At 42.6% G+C, this 19,252-nt stretch overlaps 1 protein-coding gene across 14 annotated transcripts in view; it reads right to left on the reverse strand.

Moving 5' to 3' along the window:
- The window catches only part of LOC122827244 (R3H domain-containing protein 1-like), a 44,758-nt gene that overhangs the window by 2,361 nt on the left and 23,145 nt on the right, over positions 1-19,252 (reverse strand). For 3 of the 14 annotated variants that reach the window (XM_044109966.1, XM_044109968.1, XM_044109971.1), the window contains 21 exons: positions 18,893-18,971; positions 17,782-17,841; positions 16,765-16,905; positions 16,450-16,558; positions 16,152-16,247; positions 15,409-15,434; positions 15,276-15,329; positions 14,962-15,194; positions 13,452-13,724; positions 13,020-13,156; positions 12,786-12,911; positions 10,995-11,327; positions 10,775-10,919; positions 7,622-7,779; positions 7,352-7,485; positions 5,924-6,027; positions 3,998-4,179; positions 3,348-3,489; positions 3,172-3,269; positions 2,985-3,056; positions 474-2,058 (listed from right to left, as the gene is read on the reverse strand). In XM_044109966.1, the coding sequence (XP_043965901.1) occupies positions 2,056-2,058; positions 2,985-3,056; positions 3,172-3,269; positions 3,348-3,489; positions 3,998-4,179; positions 5,924-6,027; positions 7,352-7,485; positions 7,622-7,779; positions 10,775-10,919; positions 10,995-11,327; positions 12,786-12,911; positions 13,020-13,156; positions 13,452-13,724; positions 14,962-15,194; positions 15,276-15,329; positions 15,409-15,434; positions 16,152-16,247; positions 16,450-16,558; positions 16,765-16,905; positions 17,782-17,841; positions 18,893-18,971 (2,705 nt within the window). In that variant the 3' untranslated portion in view covers positions 474-2,055. Of the gene's footprint in view, positions 1-473; positions 2,059-2,096; positions 3,057-3,170; positions 3,270-3,347; positions 3,490-3,997; positions 4,180-5,923; positions 6,028-7,351; positions 7,486-7,621; positions 7,780-10,774; positions 10,920-10,994; positions 11,328-12,785; positions 12,912-13,019; positions 13,157-13,451; positions 13,725-14,961; positions 15,195-15,275; positions 15,330-15,408; positions 15,435-16,151; positions 16,248-16,449; positions 16,559-16,764; positions 16,906-17,781; positions 17,842-18,892; positions 18,972-19,252 lie in introns of those variants that run through there. The other 11 variants (XM_044109963.1, XM_044109964.1, XM_044109970.1 and 8 more) reach the window with 7 other exon arrangements.

A 19,252-nucleotide genomic window follows, 5' to 3' on the forward strand; every position in this document is an offset into this window, starting at 1 on the left:
GATAATGTATCGCATTTTTCTTGCCCATCCAATCCTAAGGCATTTTTAAACGTTCCTACAAACAGAATAAGGGTTTTATAGATGCTTTTTCAGGCTATACCACTCAGAGAAAGCACCCACATACTGCCGCTCTGGGCAGGAAAACACTCACTAAATAAAAGTGATTTCCTGCCCAGGAAAACACTTTTGGAGAACTCATTCTTCACTTTCCTTATACTGAAGAATATCCGGCAGCTGTTAAAGCTGAGCAGTTTTTGAAGATGGCGGCAATACTGACGTTCGACGCCTGAGGAAGATGAGGATCCTTTTATTTTATACATTCAACAGTTCCGGGGTGAAGTGTGAACTTCAAAGGGATGACGGTCAACGTCATAATTAAAATACAGAACTAGTCTTCTAAGAATCGTTTTCCCCTCCATCGTGCATGTAAAGATCCCCCCCCCCCCCCCCCCCACAAACAGCAACTACTTTACCTTCAGCTTGGTCAAAAGTCACGAAGGCTACTCCGCCCATGTTAGTGGGGTATTTCACGACTTCCACGTCCCCTCCGTGACTTCTCCTGCGGCTCTGAAAGTGAATAGTCAACTTGTCGACCATTCTGCTGAACTCCAGCACCGCAGGCACACCGGATACGACCACCGTCCTGCCGCTGTCCGCCATGACTGTAGCCATGGAGCCCAGAAAACATCGCAGCCCGCTCTTACCGCCTTTTCTGCAGCCACGCTTTGCGTTGCTATAACCACTCACAACTAAAGAAGCCGTTCAGTTTCATTTTCACTCTCGAGTGAAAACAGTTGGGCGCTGTAGTAACATCCTCTATCCACTAGGTGGCTCCGTTTGCTGGCTTGACTGTATGTTGGTGCAGTAGCGCCACTTGTCCACTAGGTGTCTCTGTTTACCCAAATCCGAACGGACGGGATTAAACAGTAATTCGGCTCATTTAGTTTTTTTCCTCAGCAAAACCAAATAAAGCTGCCAAGCAGAGACACGGAAACTGTTATGTCTTTGACCACGCTCTGAGGGAAAAAAGTTTAATAACCCGACTTAAGTGTCAATATGTGTGGTGCAAACATTTATTAAAGTCAAACAAACCAGAAAAAAAGTATGAAAAACCCCCGTTTCACAAATTAAGTCAAGAGTGACACACTATTTGCATTTTAATTGTGCATTTAAAGAATTTTAATTTAATCATATAAAACAAAGTGGCCTGGCGAGTGCAACAAACAGGTATGGGAGGAAGGATCATAAAAGAAAAGAAAAAAACCCAGGCTTTGATACAAATCAAATCTTTCACTTTGATTACTTCAGTGCAAATGCAACATTCACTGTGTTTGACGGTTCTTTAAATAATTCAGGTAGTCTCTATTACTCAGTGTTTTTACATTGTACAGATGTTACTGGGGAGAGTGTTAGGTAACCAACTGAAGATAAAAGCTAGTTCTGTAACCTTTAACAAATTCAACCTTTTATAAAAAAAAAAAAAAAAAAGTGGGCAAAAACAAATCAGTTGTATGTGTGCGGCGCTGTCACAGTCCTATACCTGTTATCACAAGCGGCACACCAGCTGGCAAATAAATCCTCTAAAACTTTTTAGAACAGAAAGGCAGATTTGCTGAACTCTGTACAAATCCGTCTGCCAGGAAGAAACAAAAAAGCTATAAAACAAACAAAAATAAATGTGAATGTTCACAAGTCAAACATCTGATACTTTGATTTGGATCGTGTCTGAGAGACGGTCCAGAAGTGAGGCAGCAGAGTTTCATGTTGGCGCTTTGAAGTTGCACCGAAGACCCAAGCGGCGTCGGGCCGGCCTTGTCCGAGTCACGCTGCTCCCACCCTTTGAATCCGGTGCCAGAGTTTTTAAGGTGGCGCGTTTTGTTTTCTCTGTTTTTGGCAAAGACGAGGTGTGATGAGGCCGGAAGTCCACCGGGAGCGCCGCCGCTGCTCGCGTCGAGCCGACGGATCGATTCGCCGCCACATCACAGAGCCTCCGGAGGGAGTCTGTGCAGCCGATCCCTGCCAGAGGACGCATCATTTCCAGGCTCTGACTGCTGCTCACTGCAGACACAAACACACACACACACACACAGAGAGCTGGTAAATAAAACAACCATCACCGACGAAGAGAAAATCAGAGGTGGACCATTGAGGCTTCGACAAACTGCTGACATTTTGCACAGAAAACATAGTCTAAGATTTTATTCTTACATTTAGGGAAAAAAAAAAAATAAAAATCAAACAGAGGTAATTTTTTTGTTGACAGGAGAAATTTCAGCAAAGAAAACTTCAACAATAATAATACAGCTGAATGATTGAAATCAGCACATTTCTGTCAGGGAAAATATTGCCGCTGCTGCAGGTTCCTCTGGCAGGTGTGATTTCTGCCTCGTCTGTAATTTATTCTGCTTACATCCATCCACCGACAGACGCTTTTTCCACAACGGAGGAGCACGGCAAGCATAATCTGACAACAAGAAAAGTGATGCTTACTTTCACTTAATCTGCTAAATTGGCATCAAAGCAGCTGGTTTTTATCGGCCTGATGGCGTCCGTCAGGAAATAAACGCTGGTTGTTGGGGAATTTTTTGTGTGGAGCAGCTAAAAGATGCTGTTAGATATACAGCCCACCTTTACTAGAGTAAAATAAGTCAATAAAATATTCCAATTCATGACCATATGTTGGGACGAATCCAAGAAATTAGAAGTGAGCGTTGTTTTTCTTAATTTTAATCTGTAATTTGTAATCCTGGTTTAAAAATCTCTTTCAAAAGGAGAAATTTTGCCCATTTTTCCGTTTGGTGGAGAACTTGTGATCATTTCAGTTTATCAAGTTGTTCATGACGCACTTTAATGTTCCCGGGTCACAGCATCACACATCCTCCACCGTGCATAGCAGCAAGGATTTTAAAGACATTTTCCTGCAATTAAAGATGAATTTACTTAAAAAATGAAGCGGTTCTATCTGAAATCTCCTCTCTACATACACTGAGGTCTGAAGATAGAGGCTTTCTGCTGGACTTCCTCCCATGACCACTACGCCAAACTCCCAGAGGACCCTGCAGGGGCGGAGAAGGAGAGGAAGAAACAACAAAAGAAAGAAAAAGAAAATTGTTAGAATTAAAAAACGACAACGGATTTAAGGAGTTTGTCCTTGTAAGCAGATTATTTTACCTGGTGTTTGGTTACCATGTGCGCAGTGTGCAGCAGCGGAGGCCTGATGGAGGGTTTGTACTGCAGAGGCTGACCCAGGAGAGAGTAATGCGCTTCACCTGGAAGAGAAGGGAACCCACGTTGGGTGAATTCTGAGCAGAAATCGTGTAAGTGGATCAGAAAGGAGCGAGTCGGACCTTGTCCACTGTGGATGAAGGCTGTAGGAAGCTGCGGGTGGTGGGACAGGACGGGGATGGGGGAGACGCCTGACGAGAGGGCCTTGATGTGGGGCGGCTGGAAGGGCGAGGGGGTGAGCGCCGGAGACGCAGGCAGGCTGCTCTACAGCCAACCCGCCGGCGGCGCAGGAACAGGAAGTAGACAAACACAAACACTTTCATTAAAAAACAAACTACTACTCCTCCAACTACTTCTCCAAAGTCATTGTGATGTTCAAGTGGTTGCTTTAATGTACCATTTCATCCACATTAGTCCCACTAATGTACCATTACACCCTGGCGCTAAGGACTATTTTCTCCTCGTTTTCAGGTTTTCGGCGATGCCGGCTTCATTTGTGCAGCCTATTTGCGGCGACATTTAACCCGCCTGCCGTGGCGGGGAGAGACCAAGTCTGGCTCAGGGCGACAATTCTCAAATCACTGTCACAACCCGACTAAATTAGCTTTTAAATTGCTTTCTCGACACCACCGCGACTCGCAGACGTACAGCAGGGTTTGTCCCCAAAGCTGCGCGAGTGTGCTAATTGGGAATGGTTGAAAAACTGCAGAATCAGAATTGGAGGTTGTCAAAACTTCAAGAACACTTTTTTTTTTTCATGCAGTGTTTGTACCTGGGTGTTATCAGGAGTCTGGGGGACGTCTGCAGGCCTGCGGCCGCGCTGCTGCTGCTGGTCGGAGTGTTTGTGGCTGGGCTGCTTCCTCTGGCAGGGGGACGGGGCCCGGGGCTGCTGGCAGGAAGGAGCGGCCATTTGCAGCATTACCATGCCACCGCCAGGCGCCCCTGGCAACAAACCTGGATGCACACAGATCGGCGGACGCCACGTAAGGAGGACAGGATCAACAGAAACACACATCGGTTCGTTATTCATGGACACCTCATCAGTAAATAAGAAAAAAAAAAAGTTTCCATCCAAGAATTAAAGCGCTCCAGTTATCTAATTAGACATTAATGCAGCCCATGAAATCAAACGATTTCCTACATTATGGTTTAATTAACGTCTGTTTACCTTCGGCTCACTCAGGTTGGAAGCCGTTTGGCAAACTTTGCCAGTTGTCGATTTATGAAATTATTCCCTCTGACAGTAACAAGGACAACGGATATGTGGGACAGTAATCTGCCGATTCTGAGCAGCCCAGCCAATTAAAAATGTTTACTTGTCTTGCTGCAGGTGAGGCCGCAGTGAGACCTTCACCTGACCTTCACCTGACCTCACTACTGACGGGCTTCCTCCTTTGAGCCTCCATAATATTCAGACATGAATAATAAAGGTCATTAGAGAGGAGCCTGGGCAAAAAAAAAGACTGAAAATAAATAAAAACACACAACATTAAAGATCATTTTGAGCCATTTTTGTAATAATAGTGACTAAAAGGCTGTCGGTTTAGGGTCAAACAAACTGCAATTACACAAAAATGCCACAAGGTGGCAGTAATGTGTTGTTAAAACAAGACTGTATGCAAAAAAAAAAAAAAAACCAACAATTTTTTATTAACGTTGGTGTAAAAATAAAATAATGTAAAAATGTACATTGTATTAGATTCTGGGTATATGGTTTTGCTATTTTAAGAAATATTACATAAGTGTTTGGGATTATCTCGCCATTTTGAAAAATGTAACTGGAAATATGTTTTTAATGTGTTGTATGAAAAAAAAGTGGAAATAATAAAAGAAAACATGTTTTTGTATCCGTCATTAAACTCAATCGGTCTGTCAAATTCTTGGTTTTATGAAATCACAGATCAACAGCTGCATAAATATGATGGTTGCTCAGAAACAAAATGAAGCTAAATAATAAACCAGAACGCAGGATTTTCAGGTGAACCTAACACTTCCCCCTGGTGGCAGAAACATGCAATGACATGTAGATTGCAGAAACATTTTCGTAATTCAAATTTAATTTGCATGCATCCATCAAAGATCTCTTCTTGCTTCATTAGAATGTTGATTGGAATCTGAACAACTTCATTATTATTATTATTTTTAATAAAAAAAAAATGCTGCAGAAGTTTAGTGTATATTCCTGGTGGGGTCGTTTTGAAGAATCATTTCTTCCTGATGGGAACAAATAGATTTCTGCAGCTTTAATTGAAACCAATTCTTAACAACTACATCACATTATGCGTCTCACTTCCCCCTCTGAGGAGACATTTGTTGCTCTCTCAGTTTTTGATGTCAGCAGGACGTTTTTCAGGAAGGACGATGCACCTGCAGATCGCAGACTCTCAGAAACTAACGGCGCTCTTTTTCATTTTAAAAACACCAGATAGGAAATCTAATTATGCGTTGCAGCACAAACAAAAGCCAGAGTCAGCCCAGGAAGGATTATTTTATTACTGGATGCAGACCGGTGGCTGTGCAGGAATGCATTTTGCAGGTTATTGACACTGAGAAATGGAGAGGGGGGTGTGTGTGTGTTGGAAGCGTTGGCAGAGATGGGGAATCTCCAGGGTGGCTTGTGTCAGAAGATGAGAATATTCTCGCTTTCACTTCGTGATCCTACTGTAAAAACGGGCGAGGGGTTTGAAGGCGCAGCTACCTGCGTACTGCTGGCCCGGGTGCTGCTGGGAGACGCAGGGAGACGAGCTCTGAGGAAACTGGAGCGACTCCATCACCGGGCCGGGCAGGAAACTGACGGTGGAGCTGGAAAACAAGACAGAAATGAATACTGAGATGCTACATAGTAGAACAGAAAATAAAACGCTAACACCTAGCCTAGCCTGAAATTCAGCTTGATTCTAATCGGTCTTCACTGCTCGGTTTGAGACTTCTACCATTGAAATGGATTTTTTTTTTTTTTGAACTGTAGTCAGCCTGTTGTTTAAGCAATGGCAGTGAAGGAAGTGCAGGAAATTACCAGTAAGCTTCACAGTATCAAACTGCAGAATTTTGTAAGTCAAGGGAAAATGTTGGCGTTTAATAAAGTTTAACACTTCGACTGAGTTCACAACTACAGGAAACAATCGTTTCTCAACAAGCAAGAGACCAGACTAAATAAACAAATACAATTATGAGAATAAACAATGCCGAAATTTAAGAATAAAGTCATAATAGAACAACTTTATGGTCAAAATATTGACTTTATTCTCATATCATTTCGACCTTATTCTTGTGTTATAACTTATGAATTATGATTTTATTCTCAAATAATAGTTTCTTTTCTTAGCACGGCCCTAACTCTCCGTCATACCAATCCCTTTGTGCGAAGCAAAGTGTAGATCAGCGGCTGGAAAGAAGAAATTCCTAAACATAAGGTTTGTCTCCAGGAGGTGTGAGAGTTGAGCTCTGCAGCTGAGTTTTCCATCTGGAAAAAGCGGCTCCCCGCTCAGCAAGCGAGCCGCCTGGAGGGACTGGTCTCCAGCTGGAGAGGAATCCGGCTGCAGGTGGACAGTCGGCCCCCGTGGGAAAACAAGCGAGCCGAACCGGCGCTGCTGCATAAATCATCTCCTTGCTGACTGGCCTACAAACGCAGCCTCGTTTTCACAGCTGGGACGGCGAGGGAGAAAGTGACCTCCTTGTTCCACTGCGAACACGGCTGAGCTCGCGCGGTCGTCCCCGCAGATTGGTGATTGATTGGGAGCGCAGAGGTAGAAACTAATTACGCGTTTTGCTTTTGCAGGAAGCGGCTGACGCTCTTCTAGCTACCCACAGTCGCCGTTCTCCAGGAGGATGGAGGTTTTTTTCCTCCCTCATCGTGAACAGAAACGACCTTATAGCGCTGAAGCGCTTTGGGGATTCACTCAGACTTGTTAGGCCTTTCAGGAGTGTAAAAACACCTTTCAGCACTTTTAAATTGCTTTTTGGGGATTGAGAACATTCACATGGAGGCAAATAAAAGAAATACACCATCAAATGTGAGTTTCATTACTAATTTAAACTTCAATCAAATGTTTAGACAAAACGCAACGCCATGGTGGCTAATTTTCTTGTTAAATCATCGATCTACGGGTGTTTTTGTTGGTAATACCTCATGGTGGTGTGCTGGTTGGTGGGGAGCAGGCTGTAGCAGGGCTGCATGCCAGACACAGCCACCGCCCCCTGTCCCGGCTGGCAGGACACAAACACTGGCTGCTGGTACGTCTGCTGCGGAACAGAAACCTGCTGCACAAACAACAAAATAAAACAAATCAAATCCATCTCCACTGCTTCAAAGTCAACACCGATTTAGACGGATGCCCTCTTCAGATTCTGTCTTGTGACATGAAAGAGAAAGAAGGGAAATTAATCAGTCAAGTACCTGATAAGACTGCATTGGAGGGTACTGGACCATCATGCCTTGCATCTGGTTGGCCATATTGCTTTGCTGGTTGCCAGTGAGAGCGAGGCTGGGAGTCGGCTGCACGCCCACTACGGTCTGGTAGCTGGACGCCGGGTTTGGCATCATGGCTTGGTGCACTGATGGTGAAACGACAAACACAAACGCTCTGACCAACGACGCTAAAATCTGATACAACTATTCATTCCTCTGAATTTTTTTCACATTTTCAATGGATTTTATTTTAAAAATTTTCCATTTTTCATCTGATTCTCAATTAAATTTAGATGTGGACTTTAATTGAGAATGTCCTACTTTGATTAGGCCATTGTAAATGACAAATACAGTACATTTAGAGTAGTTGGAAGACTTCTCCAGCCTCTAGCAGGAAGAGCATGAGAAGATATCCCATTAAAGTCACTAAAGCTTGTGGTTTTAAAGTGAAAAAAGTGACTTTTTAGCAAGATACAAACACAAAAAGGCCACATATCCAGCTTTTAAGACAGATTAGCATATAAAGACCCAAACAAAGGAACATTAAGGTTACTGGAGAGTGAGAACAACAGGAGAAGTGGAGCCGTTTCTGCTGAACAGGTTTGCAGAAAGTCGATATATTTGATTTAGCCGGGGGTAGCTCGAGCCTGCGAAGTGAGTAATCGAGCCAATCCTCGACAGGGAATAATAAAAAATAAAAAAATAAAAAAGAAAGAAAACTCCTCACTTCAACCAGACGTCTCATTTCAACAAAACCTATTTAGAGAGGATTGGACAAAGATGCTGCAAAGTCACAGAGGGTGGGGTAAAAACGAGACACTTAAATGTCAAGGTGACTAAAAGAAGAAAAAAAATAAAAGACGTTTAGAATTACTACTTTCCCCCTGTGCCCTACATACAGCGTAATCCAGGTGACAAAAGGGGAGGGCGTCCTTTTGTGAAGGTGTCTTTACGAGGCTGGCGCTCTGGGAGAAAAGTACAGCTAGACAATGAAAGAGCTGCGCGAGGAGCCGGGCGGCCGGGACTATTTTTATCCACCTTCACTTCCCCAAACCGAGCATGAAATGACCATCGTATGAAACGCACCTCGCATTATTCCGATCCAGCAGGCAGCAGATGAGGGCTGGTTTCTGCCCTTTTTAAAAATATATATATATATATTCATAAAAACAGAGGTAATGAGCAGCTAAAATCAGTGGAAGAGAGCCTTTTCCTTGACTGATGTCATGGCGGTAACGAGGCTTGGTGAAAGCGAGCTGCGAGGGGCTGAAAAAGAGACCGGTTCACTGTGAGATTCATAGAGGCCTCTCAGACAGCGTCCCGGCCCCGCATCCCGCCTCCCAGGTCTCCAGCCGTCTTGCTTTTGGTTTGAGGAGCGAGGAACAACAAATCTTTTACTTTGACTGAACCGGCTGCAGCTAGAGAAACACTAACCTGCGGCTTCACCTCGGAGGGAAGTCTAAAAATGAGACAAACGTGCTGCAGGAAATGACCGTGACAGAAGTCACAGAGCTGGTGACTGACTGATGCAATTAAGCGCCAACGGCGACGGCCAAACCGCCTGAGAATTCTCCATGTTTCACGCGTTCAACCTGCTGTTCAACCTTTACGCTTATATATTCGTTTCCTCTTTAATTAATGCAAAAACAGAGCGAAAAGGAGCCTCCTGTATGCATGTGTGTGTGTTTAAAAAAAAAAAAAAATCATTCTACAGCCTCCGTGAAAAATAATTGCTGTATTCGCCTTTGTAGGTCAGTTTCATTTGTCCGCTGCCTATTCCCCGGCTCCCCAGCAGGGAAGCCATATTTGCGGCCCCTTGCAGATGACAGAATAGTGCCGCAGCCACTTACAGAGACATATGTGCAGCAGCGTGAGAGAAAGGCAAAATGGGAGCTAACAATCCAAACTCCTGTGGTGAAAGAAGAAAAAAAAAAAAAGAACCAGGAGGAGATAAACCGGTGGGGATGCATGTGAAGCTGTAAAAAACAAACAGAAGAAGAAGCGAGTAATGTTTGTCCTTCAGCTGCACTTCTGGGAAGGAACGGAGCGCGGTTCAGGTCTCCTGAGCGGACGAGGCTCAGCTTTTTCTACTAGCAGCGTGAAGCAAAGGAGACGGCGATTCTTATTCATCAAAACCTCCTTTGATTCGTCTTCAGATCTGCGACACTAATTCAAAGCCGTGTTTGAACAATTTGGAGCTTTGGTCTCATCCTGAAACCCCGGTGCAAAATCAAAGAGATCATTTTTAGAAGTCTGTGCACCTTGGAGGGAGGGGAGAAAAACCTTAAAAATGGGATTTATACCGGGAAAACCTTTTCACATCTCAACCACCAACTGTAACATGTTGGGATTTTTTTGTGACAGATCAGAAAGTGATGTGGAGGAGCTGCAAACATTCAGCGTCGTGCTGCAGGGAAAATACAGGAAGACATCAGACTGAGGTGGCCTAGTCAAAGTACAGGCCTAAATTCAGGGTTGGAACCCTTTTCCATCAGTAAAATTAAATAATTTTTAAGGTAAGTTTTCAAACTTTTCCAGCACACACTGAAAGAAAAATGTATTACTGTTAATAATGTTTTGAGATATTATTCTACATTTTTTGAAATGTTTCACACACCCTAAACAAAACACTGATTAAACAAAAAATAAATGTTATCTAATGTTACAAAACAAATAAGATTTTTAGTATTTAGTAAATTGAAATAATTTGGATGATTCTTAATAACCTAAAACAAGAAAAGCTCCGTCTGATTCAACTTCAGACGGCGAGAAAGAAAATGGCGTCTGAAAAGTCTGTTTCCGACTTTATTACAAAACTGCACGGTTTACTTTATACAGAAATCAAGCACTTTTCAAACCTTGAAAACACCTAATTGAAGTTCAAGCATTTTCAAGGATTCCAAGGACCTGCTGTAAATCTCATTGGGAATCCGTGGCAAGCTTTGAAAACTGATGCTCGCAGTTCGTCTCCATTCCATCTGACTGACGTAGAATTACTTTTAAAAGAAGAACGTGTATAAATAGAGATGCACTATTTTGCGTTGATCAATCACAGAAAAACCCCAAAGTAACGTTGCAGGGTGGAGTTTTAATTTGGTAAAATGTAAAAGGACGGGTGAAAACATGTGGAACTGGCTCTACCTTGCTGCTGGGGCAGGTTTTGGCTCTGAGGACAGTTATAGGTCAGTGGGTTGAGCGGAGGTCGATACTGCGGCGGCGGCGGCTGCTGCTGCTGCTGGTTGGAACACTGAGGATGGTGAGCTGATGAGCAGTAACACGTGGACATCTGCAAGAGACCCATAAAAAACAACTTCAACTCATTTCACCACAGAAGAAGAAGAAATGAACCAAAACGCCCTACCTGTTGTACGGGCTGCTGGATGTAGGCGTGCTGCTGGAGGAGGGGCTGATTTAGCGTGGGAAAAGGGGCGGGGCCCGTGTTGGAGTACGAGGGGTTGGGCGCCAGTGCTGTCGGGATGTGCTGACCCTGCAGCATCCCGGGGTGGCCCCCTAATGGTCCTGCCACCATGTAGCCGCTGACCTGCGGCGGTGGAGCTCCCTGCAGCACCACGGCCGACTGGTGGGTGTAGGGTGACGGGAAGTGGCGGCCGTCTGGAGCCGACACTCCGGCGCCGTCGCTCGATGGCTGCTGCGACAGGGTCATGTGACCAAACTGGGCGCTCAGGACATCAGGCTGCAAAGACGATGTCGCGTTAGAGGCAATTCTATCAAATATGGAAAATATTTAAGGTAATAACAGCATTCCTTTACTGAATCTTAACCAGGGGAAACTAAAACTAGTTTTGGCTAAACTATATTTCAGACAACAAGAATTTTATCTTAAATGCAAAATGTATACGGTATAAATATTATGCAGTTTTTGCTTAATTAGTGCTTCAATTTTGTTGTTCCTTTAGAAAATTGCCTTTTTTTTATGAGCCTGTACACTTCCAGATTATTAATCAATTACTAGATTAGTTAATTATTTATTTAGTCAATTAATTATGATTATTCATTTCAGCTTTAGAAGAATAAGTCTTTATTTAGGCAACAAAGATTAAATTTGTCCCTGATCGTTTTGGCCACAGCAACCAAGTCCAGGTCACTTCTGACATGTTGTTGGAAAAGTCATGTTTTCAGTCATGGATTATTCAGAGCCAACATCTGGTGATGAATTAAATATTAATGGAAGTTTCCACAGGCATAATTAGCCACAGAGGCACGGCTTTTGCTAAAACCAGGTCAGAAATGAGGTTAAGTGGATGCATGATCCACATATGTGGAGAGGAGATCCGGCCAGATGCACCTTCACACCTCGGTGGCGCCGCCAAGCAACAGAGTCTTAAAATACATTCAGCTTTGATTCAGGTAGCATAACTTCACACTGAAATGACCTTTTAAAAATAAATGCATTTCACTACAGCTGGAGTTATTGGCAGTAGCCCAGGGCATCAATTTTTGGGGGGTGTCCACAATTTTATTTTATTTTTTTTATGTTTTTGAGTCACAAGGTCATTTCAGAAAAGTTGTAATAACATTTTGGGATTTTTAGGAATGTAAATATTTATCACATACCAAAGGATGGATTAAACATAGTATCATCAGTTGATACTGTAATTTGCATAAGTTACAGAATGTTTATTATGTGAAAAGGGCACCAAAATGGTTTTAGCCCAGATCCTTTTAAATCCAACCCTGCCGCTAGAGAATATTTATATAAAATTAAGTCTTTATTAGAAAATCAGCCTTCATTTTCCATTTTTATTAATAATCCCTGACTTATTGTTTTCCTAAGACTTACAGGGAAACATCTATCATCTACAAGTCAATCAAACAACCTGGAGTTTGTTGGTAGTTGGCTGGATTGTACTTGGATTTGCATGTTTCCTTTATTCTTTCAGCTTCAAAAAGCACAGATAAAAAAAAAATGAAGACCTGGGTCACAGCAGAGCTGGAAACACTTCTTCTGCCGAACTAATCCTGACCGGAGTTTTAATTCCACGCCCTTTTATGCATTTATTTTTATTTTATTCATATCTAGTGGAAGTGAACTGAGTGAAACCAACTCTCTGTGATCCGGGTCTGACAGGGGATGGAGCAGGAAGGGAAGGATTTTAAAAAATAGAAGAAGGAAGAAGAAGTAGTTCTGTACCACAGTGTATTGTTGGTTAGGACAGACGGGCAGGAACTGAGAAGGAGGAAGAGGAGGATGAAGAGGATAAGAAACTGTTGGGTTGTGGACAGGCTCAGAGGACGGCTGAAGAGAAGGATAGACTGGCTGAAGACGGACAGAGACAGGATGTCAAAGTGGACGAAGGAAGAAGTGGTAAGTTAGTTATTTTAACTGAAAAACAATAAAGAAAGGAATGAAGCTAACGCCACTGACCTGTGAGTGAACGTGATTGGCCGGCTGCTGCGACGCCGCAGGGATGGGCTGCAGCGGCGTTTTCCCCTGCTGTGGGATCCTGCCTGCAGGCGGGTTATAAACTACGGCGCTGCCGTCCGGGTGCATGAAAGGCTTGCCTGTCGAGATGAATTCACGTAAATAAATCAGAGCAAACAAATCGCACTGCAGAACGCCGGATCTGGTCCAGCCCGGCCTGCTGTTGGTGAAAAGTTCAGAACCGTGTTGCATATTCACAGACCTCTGCCATCTGCTCCTGCATCCTGATCAGACTGAATTTTGTCGACTAATTTGACAGAATCTGAGTGCAGCCACAGGCCAGGCTGGAAATCTGCCCTCAGGAGTCATGAATTTACATCAGGAAAACAGGTAGTTACAAAACCGCGCGCTGAGGTCGGGGCCGCTTGTCCTCACCTGTGTGCGGGTTGATCAGGATGCTGCCAGGTGGAATCCCTGCCACGTCCAGCGGCAGCATGTAGTAGCCGCTCGCGTCGGCGGCGGACGGCAGCAGCTGGGAGGGGCCGCTCTTCGACGCCTCGGGATGTCCCGGGACTCTGGCGTCGACGGCGCGGAGGGGTACGGGGTTGCCGGGGACGACGGAGCGCGAGGCGGAGGGGATTTGGAGGGGCAGGTGGGGGCGAGAGAGAGAGCTAGACGAGGAGCCGACGCTGCTGCAGGATTCAGAACCTGAGGAGGGGAATTAAAAAAGATCAGCTAACGACCAAACCATTAGCTAGCTGCTAATGAACGCCTGATGCTAATAATGCATCCTCACTTCTTAAGGCGACTGCTGATGATCCATGATGAATCTTTTTCTATAATAAGCCTCTAATGATTTAAGTCATAGATTGTTTTTGAGGTTTTATGTGCTAGATCAGGCGTGTCAAAGTCATTTTCATTTTGCGTTATATCAAGATCATCAACGTTCTTAATGTTATGGCAGAATTTAGAGATAAAACCAATTAAACTGTTACTGAGTATCTCTTGAAATTAGATATCTTTTTACATTTATCAGTCCCTCCTGGATTTCACGATTGTTTCTAAAATAAAAACATTGTGCTGATAATTTAGGAAAATTCTCAAAAGTAAGAAATACTGCCACCAGCAGGTGGGAGTCAGCATCACTTAAACTCAATCTTTTTGACCATTTCTGGAGAACATTTGCAATAAACTCTATGGATGAGCACAAAAATGCTGCTGATTTTGCTTGAATCTATATAATTATAAAAATTTGAGGGATTCATTAATATAACTTGAAGTGTGTAGTCTAGAGGGCCAGATTTGAGCAGCAACACACTGCTTCGTATAGATCTGTTGCATTGAACAACACACCGAACAAACGTTTGGAACAAACGTTAACTTCCCATTTTCCCGATAAATATCGGAGACTGAGACTTTAAGCTAAGGTGACAGAACAGAGGCGAGGTGTCTGCTTTAATTTCCCTCCCTGGATGTGAGTGAGTCCAGTTGCTTTGTAAACAACAACATAAAAAAGCTTTCAGCAAAAATAAGAAATCAACAGAAATGATGTCGGGGAGAGCAGAGGCCAAAATCTGCTACAACTAAATAAGCTCACGGTGCAGAGCGTCTGCTATAAGCCAATAAAGTTACAGATGGATCATACTGTAGGGGTAAGCACTTGCTGCCTTAAATTTATTTCTCTAACATGCTTCCACTTGTAAATAATGCAGCAAATCGTCACGGTTAGCGTTTTATTCTGCTGCTGTGACACTTTTCCCCCTCAGTCTTTCCTACCACCAGGTTGAAGTGGGAACGAATTTTGACAACAGCAGCAGAAACAAACATTTGTTCAGATATGATCTCTGCTGCCCTATTTCTTTTTTACTGTGAATAAATCTACCTCTAGACTGAGGAATTTCTCTGATTTAGTATGTCCTGAGGACGCTGCCTCCGTTTCCCTTGCCTGTTTTGGAAAGCTTGCCGGTGCTCTTGCTGCTGGCCGTGCTGTCTCCTCTCACCAGGCCCGGTGAGATGCCGCTGAAGCTGCTGGCCTTGGTGATGGCGGGCCGCGGGGCGAGCCGGTTGGAGCTGTCCGAGCTGTCCGTGCTGCTCCACGGCCGCGGCTCACCGTGCCGCGGCAGCGTCTCCGTCTCGGAGCTGCTCTGGCGGCTGGCGCCTGAATGGCCGGCTCGTAACCTGGAAGCAGAGCGGAGTAACTTCAGAAACAATATATTAATATATATTTATTTTTGGTAGGACAAAGCTTCTGGACCTAACCTGAACATTTGGCGCCTCTGTTGAGTGCTCAGCAACGCGTGTTCCTCCTGTGCGCTGGAAAAGAACGTTCCAAAGTGACTCCGGTTGTAAAAACCGAGAAAACGAATGAAAATCGTTTCAGGATGGAGATTACCTTCTATCTAGTAGGAAGTGTTCTCCCTGTGGGTGACAGGAAACATTTAAGCACATATTAACATACAAATCAATACAATCAGTTCTATAAATTTACAAATGTGGCTTCTGAGCTCTAGGGTTGAAACTATTAATTGTGTTTAATCGATTATTGAAATAATTGTCACCTAATTTGTAATTGATTAATGGCAAACTGAAGTATAGACTCTAAAAAAGACCATTTGTTGAAAGAACAGTAAACTCAATGCAATTTTATTGCCTAAAATTCAATAAAATGATTCCAAAGGGTGCATCTTTTTAATTTTTTTTTATGGAGAATTTGAACCTGGTGAAGCTTAAAATGCCACTTAAAGAGTTCTGGATAGCACAAATTTACATGGAAAGTAGTTTCTTTTTATCTTAAATGCAAAATATACATATTTTTGGAACAGTTTTTGCTTAATTACTTACTGAATACGTTGTTTTCAGCAAATTGCTGTTTTGAGAAACTGCATACTCCAGTTAACGATTAATCGATCACTAAATTAGTTGCCGATTATTTCATTAATAGATGCATCACGATTAATCGTTTCAGCCTTAGTCCAAATCAGAACATCTTTGTGTATAAATTCATAAAGGCAGCGATGGTAATTGGTGGCAAGAAATCCACTGAATTTGCACATGAATAGATATGACACAAAGATTTGTGAAACATGCACGACTCCCCACCCCTTCACTCTCCACCCGCCTACACCAACAGCTCACATCATGTGCAAAAATCCTTTCTCTGGCTCGCTGGTACTCCTCCTCCCTCTCCTCCATCGATTTGCTCCTCTTGTCAGCTTTCAAACGCATTCGGATCTGGCAAGGACACACACACACACACACACACACGCACAGATTCTTTAGCAGTCACAGATGCCAGATTGTCCCACTCTTCCCCAACATGTCAGAAATGAAAGTGACAGCTTGGTGAAGAAGAGAAAAAAAAAAAAAAAAAAAAAAAATATATATATATATATATATATATAATAAAAAAAAGAGAGAGAAAAAGAAAGCCTACCGTGCTCTCTTCGCGATCAAAGCTGGCGTTGTCTCGTTTGAGAATGTAGCGTTTTTGAAAATCGTCCGCCCTGTCATCCTTGATGTGCTCCGAGAATTTCTGATCGGGTCTGTTGGCGGGTGAATTCACAGGAGTTTCAGTGGCAGCTTAATTTATTACAGATGCTGACAGCTACATATGCTAACCGAGCAGCAGAGGAGGAAGTTCTCCGCCAGCTGGTTCGGAAAATAAAATAAACTAGAATCGCCTAAAAGTGGTGCATTACCAACGTAACGTCAAGTAGGAAATAACTAAAAAAAAAAAAAAACAGCTTACATTCTAGTGTTGATGGTTTTGTTGATCACCACTGATTTTCCGCTGGGGTCCACGTTGTGATCCATGCCAAAGTAGGCGGCTACGCGATGCAACAGCATCCGGTGGTAAGACGTCATGGGGGGGAACTTTCTCTTCTGGCTTCTACAAGCAGAAACAGAAAAAGACGCAGAGGTTATCGTTACCTAAAAGATACGACGGGAAGCTTACAGGTTTTGGAAACATTCAAAATAATCGTGGCAGCAACCGATGGAAGACTAGGTTGACTTTTAACTGCACCAATTGTTATTCTGGGGCCAGTTCTGGTTTCCAATTTTTCTCCCAACGTTCAGACTCAGGTTTGAGGTCCAGAATGTATCTCTTTAAGCTCGACAGCCAATCGGTTTTAGCTTAGTAATGAAAATGGAACCAAACAACCATCTTATCTGCTCCAAAAAAAACCCATAGATTTAACAAACAGCTGCATCACATTTTCTACCAGGCGAGCAGAAATGCTGTGATAATTGTAGTTTGGATTAACAGGAAATATATTCATGTGAGATGATTAGGCGACAAATCGGTTGATGAATCGGTGCAATGAGGCAAATTAAATTAGCAGCTAAAAGATAAAGAAAAAAGATAAACGCTGACCAATCAATCGGCCAGAATTTGCACATTTTTACATGAAAATGCCCTGAGATGAATCATTTTGTTCTGAAATAGTGTGCTAACCTGAACTGAATTAGGAACTCCCTCTATTGATGTATTTATAGACTAAAAATAAACAGCTAGAACTTTTCTGAGTTGAATAAAGCCCAGATTAAGGTCAGGGAGATGATGTTGTACTTTCTTGATTTTCTGATGGATTCAAAACTTTCACCTCCATCAAAGAACCAGCAGCTTTTTTTTTTCCCTCTTATGTGTTTCAGTCTTAAGAGAAAAATCTCTCAAAGGACTCCTGCTGAGTCAGCCTGGAAGAGCCTGTTCAGTGCATTTGTTGTTAAATAAACCAAATAATAAAAAAAGTAAGTTAAATCTCACTCATTATTGCTGATGAAATCCAAGATGTCCTGTTCCAACTTTAGCAGCATGATTCGATCCCTGAGAGGAAGAGGATATGATGCATTATGTAAACGTTCAATTATTGCAAAACAAATAGAAACAGCACAGAAAAGGTTATATAATAATCCATCTATGCCAGTCAAATTTATTGAGTTTATGCAACTAATTTGACCAAAAGATAAACACTATAAACATTCAGTCCAACATCTAAAGTGCATCTATAATAAATAAATTAAATACTAACTAAACGCTGCACAATTTGGAATTAACTTTTATAACACATCTTTCAACTTAATCCAAATAAATCCCAATTCAATACAGTTATATCCCAAATAACGTTTGGAAATTCAGTAACGTACAATTTCCAGTTTTACCATTTTGCAACCGTAATTTCAAAATGTGATTTTGAAATTGCAATTTTTCTAATTACATTTGAAAAATGTAAATCATTTTCAATTCGATTTAAATATTTGCTTTGCACAAGAATCCATAATATCTGTCTGTTGGATAAAATTATATTTTAACTAACAGACAAACACAAATATTAAAATAATCACAACAGAAACCATCAGGCCATTACATACATTTGTGGGCATTACCAAATTTTAATTCAGCCCCTTTAACTCTGCTACCCAAAATAAAATGTGATCCAATTCAATGTAAAACATAAAACGAAGCATTATTTAGCTTAAATGAATTTATGATCCAATTCAGACAGTTTTTTATATAATTTTTGACATATCAATTCGTAAAGAAAAATATTAGCTTCTATGCTATCAGCTCTAAATTGTCACATCTCTGCCTAAAATCTGAAATTTCTTAATTAATAAATTGCCATGTTGAACTTCTGGGCTACAAAGTTTCCTCTAAAATGGACTCTGCTTGGATTTATGGCTCCCATGATGCTTTGTTAAAAGTAAGAAGAGGAACATTAAGTTATAGCCAAGGGGAATTCACTCACTGCTGCAATCGAAGCAAAGTGAATTGACTTCACTGCAGACAATTAGGATTTTAAATGCTTCTGTAAGCGGATCATTAGACACTACAGATGAACTCCTTAATGGGGGGGAGAGATGTTGCCGCTTCTTACCTGGGGTTGCTCTTCAGCGTGTTGACAAGGAACTCATGGAGGTCTATGCCGGTGGAGTCAGTGTAGTCCTGACTCGAATCTAACCAGAAAGCACACAACGTACATCATTTCTCTAAATTAGTTTCTAGTAAGTGTTAACTTCCACTACTAATGAGACATCTTTGGCTAAAACGGGATTAACTCCAGGGCAAAAACTTTTCAGGGGGGTGGGGGGAAAGCGAAAAAGGAGGTTGCTTCTTGGAGTTGAACGCTGTCAGAGCAGCCGTTTAAGAAAACGACGTTCCCAGTGAAGGAACATGCCTCGGCGGGACCCATCGGAGGGAGTTAAGGGACGCTGTAGCTCGTTCCCGTCTGCTTTCT

Source organism: Gambusia affinis, linkage group LG24 (assembly GCF_019740435.1).
Source record: "Gambusia affinis linkage group LG24, SWU_Gaff_1.0, whole genome shotgun sequence".
NCBI lineage: Eukaryota > Metazoa > Chordata > Actinopteri > Cyprinodontiformes > Poeciliidae > Gambusia > Gambusia affinis.